General features: G+C 48.1%; 1 protein-coding gene across 1 annotated transcript in view; it reads right to left on the bottom strand.

Annotated features, from left to right (window-relative positions):
- Window positions 1-1309: 1309 nt before the first annotated feature.
- The window catches only part of LOC129713213 (serine protease HTRA1-like), a 35612-nt gene continuing 29182 nt past the window's right edge, over window positions 1310-7739 (bottom strand). The window contains exons 8-9 of the mRNA XM_055662138.1: window positions 6170-6265; window positions 1310-1636 (exon numbers count right to left, since the gene is read on the bottom strand). Of these exons, the coding sequence (XP_055518113.1) occupies window positions 1471-1636; window positions 6170-6265 (262 nt within the window). The 3' untranslated portion in view covers window positions 1310-1470. The remainder of the gene's footprint in view (window positions 1637-6169; window positions 6266-7739) is intronic.

Here is a 7739-nt window from a genome sequence, read left to right as displayed (position 1 = left end):
CTCCACAGATGCTGCCTGGCCCGCTGAGTTACTCCAGCACTCTGTGAAACGTCACCTATCCATGTTCTCCACAGATGCTGCCTGGCCCGCTGAGTTACTCCAGCACTCTGTGAAACGTCACCTATCCATGTTCTCCACAGATGCTGCCTGACCCGCTGAGTTACTCCAGCACTCTGTGAAACATCACCTATCCAAGTTCTCCACAGATGCTGCCTGGCCCGCTGAGTTATTCCAGCACTCTGTGAAACGTCACCTATCCATGTTCTCCACAGATGCTGCCTGGCCCGCTGAGTTACTCCAGCACTTGGTTTTAGGTAATTTAAATCTATACCTACATTGGAATAAGGACAAGTAAGATACATCAGAAGAAATGGTGTCAGGGATGAGCATTGACAAGTGGTACTGCCAGACAAGGCTGTCTTGTAAGAAAGGTTTAGTTTAAAGATACCGTTGGGAAACCTGCCCTTTGACCCCGCCGAGTTTCGCCATTCCCCAGTTCCTATTAGCTCCATATTATCCCACTTTCTTATCCAGCCCTTACAAATTGCAGGCATTTTGTTTTTAAAACAGAGGTCAATTAATCTACAACCCCGCATGTCTTTGGGGTGTGGGAGAAAACGAGGGGGGGGGGAAGCACCCACAGGGAAAATATGCAAACTCCACACAGACAACACCCTCGGTCGTGATCAAACTTGAAGCTCTGGCACTGTGAGGCAATTACTCTACCAGCCAGGCACGGAAATCGCTATCAAAACATGGGGGGGACACACACAAAATCTCTTGGTGGCCGCGTGCGCGCATGCGTACACACGCGAGGCTTCGGCCCTGTGGTCGGTAACATCGGCAGCTGACCTGGTTGGCGACCGACTCCGAACTCCAGCAACAGCAGCTTCGTCCGTCCGCCCCGAATCGTGGGGCTTGAATCGGCCCGTTCACGGGGTCTTTCATCGGCCGGCGGGGGCTTCAACATCGGGAGCCTCGATCGCCTCGATGCAGCAGTTTGATTTTAAGCAACGCCGGGCGATGAAAGGCCCCGCGAACGGGTTGATTCAGCCCGTATAAAGCGTCTGATAAAGACCGGATTACAAAACGTGGTGGTGGTGGGGGTTGCAAAGCATGGGGGGATGTGTCATCCCCCCTCCCTGTCCCCTCCAGGATTTCCGCCCCCTGCTACCAGCTGCTCCACTGTGCCACCCTAACCTAAGTTGTGGTATGTCGCTATTGTGTCTTTCTGGATCTTAGTTCTTAAACGTGGAAAAGTGCTCTCAGAGATAGGTCATTTTTCAAAGAACTTTCAAGCAGATGTGACTATCGTTCACGTTTTTATTTTTAACCACAAAGCCCTGAACAGTGACAATTAACATTTAAACTTTTTTATGGTGGTTACTTATTGACAAAATATTCAAGTAACAGCATTTATATCTGGTTACGCTGATGTGCGATTAAACAGGTTTGAAAAATAATTCTGTTCTATTCAATGACGTCAGGGACCACAGTGATCATCAAGTCTTCGTTTCCACGCCGTACAACAAGAGATAAAGTGTCGTTGTTTTTAATTGCCTCACTGACTCCTTCAGAGGATGTGATTGTATTTCCATTGATGCTGATGATAATGTCGCGGTCCTTTAAGCCAGCACTGAAATGAGAGCGTGAGAATGTTGCCAAGGTTAGTCATGCGTTGAACGTGAGCCAAAATGGCCACTAGCCTCTAAGAGTATCCAAATGCATTGGTGATAACCAGAGACGACGAGAGACAACAGGAAGAATTATTGCTGATGATTAAAAGCGTGTGCGACCAGACTCAGGAGCAGTCGGCGAGAACAAACGCAGGCTCGGCGATCGTTTCACTGAACACCTCCGCTCAGTCCGCCTAAACCTACCTGATCCCCCGGTTGCTAAACACTTTAACTCCCCCTCCCATTCCTACACCATCCTTTCTGTCCTGGGCCTCCTCCATTGTCAGAGTGAGTCCCAGCTCAAATTGGAGGAAGAGCACCTCATATTTTGCTTGGGCAGCTTACACCCCAGCAGTATGAATTTTGATTTCTCTAACTTCAAGTAACCCTTTCTTTCCCTCTCCATCCCCTCCCCTTCCTAGTTCTCCAACCAGTCTGACTGTCCCCCTGATTAAATTTTATTTATGGGTGCCTCGTTGTCATCTTCTTCTAGCTAACAATGATCTATTCTACACTTACCTGGAGCCTCATCCCCTTTGATGTCTCATTTTCACACCGTACACTTCCTTATCTCTGTGCCTCCCTCTCCCCTGACTCTCAGTCTGAAGATGGGGTCTCGACCTGAAACGTCGCCCATTCCTTCTCTCCAGAGATGCTGCCTGTCCGGCTGAGTTACTCCAGCATTTTCTGTCTATCTTCAGGAATGTTTTTTTCCCCCTCTGTTACCAGGCTTTTGGGGTCAAGGAAAGAGCGTTCTCGTCGCGGCCCTCTTTCCACCACTACGCACAAGAAGCACAAGACGCCATTGTAAGCAGATGCTGTTCAGCTCTGGCTGAACAATTTCTAATCTTGTGATGAGGACTCGATAAGGCGAAGATCAGGTTTCTGAAATGGCCTTCCATAAATAGGATACTGTCCAACTCACCTCTACCCCCTTGCGACCTCTTCCCAATTTTACTTTATCTCTTGATCTGCTGCACTACAATGCAGAGAACTACATTCTGCACTCTGTACCTTCCCCTTTGCTCTACCAAGTGTACTTGAGTTTGGCTTGATTATATTTATGTAGTGTTATGTGAGGATGGGGTCCCACAGTCCCGTCTATATCAACGGGTCGATGGTGGAAAGGGTCAAGAACTTCAAATTCCTGGGCGTGCATATTTCCGAACATCTCTCCTGGTCCCAGAACACTGATGCAATCATAAAAAAAGCACATCAGCGCCTCTACTTCCTGAGAAGATTACGGAGAGTCGGTATGTCGAGGAGGACTCTCTCGAACTTCTACAGGTGCACAGTAGAGAACATGCTGGCTTGCATCGTGGCTTGGTATGGCAACCTGAGCTTCCAGGAGCAGAAAAGGCTGCAAAAAGTCGTAACCACTGCCCAGTCCATCACCGGCTCTGACCTCCCTACCATCGAGGGGATCTATCGGAGTCGCTGCCTCAAAAGGTCTGGCAGTATCATCAAAGACCCACACCATCCTGGCCACACACTCATCTCTACGTTGCCTTCAGGTAGAAGGTACAGGAGCCTGAAATCTGCAACATCCAGATTCAGGAACAGCTTCTTCCCCACAGCTATCAGACTATTAAACACAACTTCAAACAAACTCTGAACTATAACCTATTGCACCTTATCTGTTTATTTATGTGAGTATATATATATATTCTATGGTATATGGGCACACTGATCTGATCTGTATTTCTGACTACAATATCCTGTTGTGCTGCAGCAAGCCAGAATTGAATTGCCCTATCTGGGACACATGAGAATAAACTCTCTTGACTTGACTTGATTTGATTAGATAGCATCATTGCACACATGATAATAATCAACCCACTTAAGAAAATATTTCCTATTTAATACATTTACTGTTCCTTTTTTATAGTCAAGCGATGGAGGAATAATGAGGCATATAAAAATATATAGCTTGCGGAAAAATCATTATTTCCTAATGGTTTAGTGAGTGAACACATTCATCGCGGATGCAAAGGAGCTTTGTAGATATGAAAAGTAGCAAATGGTGGATTCTGTGCTGATTTATCTGGGAAATCAAATTGTTGACTCAAACACAGGCAGAGTGCAATTCAAATCAGTGTCTCCAAATATACATTCGTTTTTTTTTTTGCGTAACAGAGGAGACCACATCTTGAACATGAATTTAGATGATTGGTCTCTTGGTGAGTGTTGGAGTATTGCATACAGTTTTGTTCTCCTAATCTGAGGAAAGACAGTCTTGCCATAGAGGGAGTACAGAGAAGTTTCACCAGACTGATTCCTGGGATGTCAGGACTTTCATATGAAGAAAGACTGGATAGACTCGGCTTGTACTCGCTAGAGTTTAGAAGCTTGAGGGGGGATCTTATAGAAACTTACAAAATTCTTAAGGGGTTGGACAGGCTAGATGCAGGAAGATTGTTCCCGATGTTGGGGAAGTCCAGAACAAGGGGTCACAGTTTAAGGATAAGGGGAAATCTTTTAGGACCGAGATGATAAACACATTTTTCACACAGAGAATGGTGAATCTCTGGAATTGTCTGCCACAGAAGGTAGTTGAGGCCAGTTCATTGGCTATATTTAAGAGGGAGTTAGATGCGGCCCTTGTGGCTAAAGGGATCAGGGGGTATGGAGAGAAGGCAGGTACAGGATACTGAGTTGGATGATCATATTGAATGGTGGTGCAGGCTCGAAGGGCCGAATGGCCTACTCCTGCACCTATTTTCTATGTTTCTATGAAATATTTCACTTGAAAGGACTGTTTGACTTCCAAGAGGAATAAGGGGGAAGGAATGACTTGAAAGGGCAGGTGCTGCATCATATTGCTACATGGAAATGTAGCTTAACGGCGTCATCGTGGCGCAGCGGTAGAGTCGCTGCCTTACAGCGCTTGCAGCACCAGAGACGGGGGTTCGATCCCGACTGCGGGTGCTGTCTGTATGGAGTTTGTACGTTCTCCCTGTGATCGCGTTGGTTTTCTCCGAGATCTTCGGATTCCTCCCACACTCCAAAGACATGCAGGTTAGTAGGTTAATTGGCCTGGTGTATGTGTAAGATTGGCCCCAGTGTGTGTGCGATAGTGTTGATGTGCGGGGATCGCTGGTCGGTGCGGACTCGGTGGGCCGAAGGGCCTGTTTCCATGCTGTATCTCTAAACGACACTAAACTTAACTATCTTGAGAAAGGAGGTAGAGATGGGAGTACGCACCAGGAAGGAAGGGCTAGATGGATCTGGAGGTGGGATCCCAATGAAAATGGTGGACGTTATGGTGGATGACATGCTGAATGGTGAAGCTGGAGGAAAAGAAGGGGGGAATGAAGATAGCTTCTTGTCCTCCTGGCTAGGGGGGAGAGTAGGCATGCCGGAAATGGAGGAGACATGTTCGAGAGCCGAGTCGACCATGGTGAGGTGAAGCATGCTGGCAGAGGACATGTTAAAGATGTTGGTGTGAGAGGTCATGTTCATGTCATTGGAGTAGGCCCTTTGGCTCATCGACTAATCTCCCAACCCCATTCTCCTGCCTTCTCATCATAACCCTTGACACCCTTACCAATCAAGTACCTGCTAACCCCCACCTCTGGTCCTAGACTCTCCCACCACTGGAAGCATCCTCTCCACATCCACTCTATCCAGGCCTTTCACGAGTCGGTAAGTTTCATTTTCACCCGCCTCATCTTCTAAACTCCAGCGGGTACAGGCCCAGTGCCGTCAAACACTCTTCATATGACAACACGCTCATTCCTGGGGTAATTCTTGTAACCTTCCTCTGATCCAGCACATCCTTCTTCAGGGAAAGGTACCCTCGTCAGCACAGATGCTGGAGAAACGGGATGGAGTCCTTACTGGAGGAAGGATGAATGGAGATGAAGACCTAGAGAGCATTGGGAGTCTGGGCTTACCATCATACTGGCTGTCAACCTAACTCCAAGGATGATGGTTCAGAAGGGGCTATGTGAAAGTGGCAGGAGAGTGGAATTAGCAGCAAAGGTAATGACATGAGTTCTCACTTATTCCAATTGTGATGAAGGATCATTGACCTAATGCATTGAGATATTTTACTCTGCAGATGCTGCCTGACCTCCCGAGTATTTCCAGCACCTGCGGTTCCTTGATTTATATTTATCTAGCCTTTTTAGACTTTAGAGATACATCGCGGAAACAGGCCCTTCGGCCCACCGAATCCGTGCCGACCAGCGATCCCCGTACACTACCACTATCCAACACACACGGGGGACAATTTTCAATGTTACCATAGCCAATTAACCTACAAACCTGCACGTCTTTGGAGTTTGGAGGGAAACCGGAGCACCTGGAGAATGCCCACGCGGTCCCAGGGGGAACGTACAAACTCTGTACAGACAGCACCCGTAGTCAGGATCGAACCAGGGTCGCTGATGTGAGGCAGCAACTCTACCGCTGAGCCATCGCGCCGCCCAAAACCGTGCTAACGATACCCACCGGTTCATTCAGCCACCGATTGAACTGCAATCCCTTACCTTGCCGCTGGTGTTGCTGGAATGACTTCAAATATGTAAACCCCGGCAGAAATATCGGGGAAGTCTTTGTCGCGCATTTTCAGGTCACGCAGGAGACTATAATGGAATGGGTATCGATTAATAATCTGCAAACTGCACGCATCGAAACCTTACCCGTCAAATCCAGGAGTTTTTAGATATAATAACGAACACAATTAGTCCGAAGAAGGGTCCCAACTCGAAGCATCACCTATCCAGAGATGTTGCCTGACCCGCTGAGTTACTCCAGCACTTTGTGTCCTTTGTAGGTTCCTTGCTTCTACATTTTGACTGCTCCACTACACCGTTTCCTCAAAGTACGCTTACTTTGAAGAAGCTCTCCTTCTCGCTCCCACAGTAGCTCTGTGAGACCCTCTCTCACTGCTTCCCCTCTGTGATTCCTGCTGCCTCTTAGCTCAACCACAAAGTTACCTGCCACATGTTGCCCTGTCTCTCCCCTCGTCTAACTTTCTTCTCCCCCCCATACAATGAAGGGTCTCGATCAGAAAGGTCACCTCCCCACGTTCTCCAGGGATGCTGCCTGACCTGCTGAGTCACCCAGCACTTTGTGTCATTTTGTATAATATCCAAGTTTTTTGATGCAAGGAAACAGGATGAAAAGATTATCGATGGAGCTAATAATCCACTTAGTCATAGAGTCAAACAGGGCAGAAGCAGGCCCTTCAGCCCAACTTGCCTATGCCAACCAACATGCTCATCTACACTAGGCCCACCTGCCTGTGTTTGACCCTCATCCCTCTAAACCTGTCCTATCCATCTACCTGTCTAAATGTTTCTTAGTAGTTCTGATAGTATCTGCCTTAAACATTGTGGTCGGATCTGCCTTAAACATTGTGGATGTACCTAGTCATAGAATCATACAGTGTGGAAACAGGCCCTTCGGACCAAATTGCCCGCAGTGGCCAACAATCCCAGGTACATGAGGCCCACCTGCCCGCTTTTGGTCCATATACCTCCAAACATGTCCGATCCATGTCCTCTGATCCGCCATTCCCCCAGATTCTGTGCATCTTCCCGATCTATTCCTTATACACCTCAATAAGATCACCCTTCATCCTCCTGCGCTCCAAGCAATAGTCCCAGCCTATTCCACCTCTCCCTATAGCTCAGACCCACTAGTCCTGGCAATATCCTGGTCATTCAATCCTCAACCTTCTACCGCTGCACGACAGAGAGCATATTAACGTATGGCATGTCTGTGTGGTATCTCAGCTGCACGGAGGCGGAGAGGAGAGCTCTTCAGCGCGTCGTCATTGGGACATTGGGACACAGCTACCAGCCTTGGAGGGCATCTACCACACACAGTGCCTCAGGAAGGCCGTCAGCATCCATAAAGACTCCTCACACCCTTGTAATGGACTGTTCGAACTACTTCCCTCCGGCAGACGTTACAAGGCCTTCTACGCCCGAACCTCCAGTCTTCATTCCCAGAGCTATAGCGGCTCTGAACTGGCCCTGCTGAGTGGCCCCCTTCCCCATGGACTGTCTCCCTCGGATGGTCACGTCGCACAGACATATCTGCACCTTAGTC

Source organism: Leucoraja erinacea, chromosome 35 (genome assembly GCF_028641065.1).
Source record: "Leucoraja erinacea ecotype New England chromosome 35, Leri_hhj_1, whole genome shotgun sequence".
Taxonomy (NCBI): Eukaryota; Metazoa; Chordata; class Chondrichthyes; order Rajiformes; family Rajidae; genus Leucoraja; species Leucoraja erinaceus.
The sequence above is the reverse complement of the archived record's forward strand: the minus strand, read 5'-3'. Positions and strand labels throughout refer to the sequence as shown.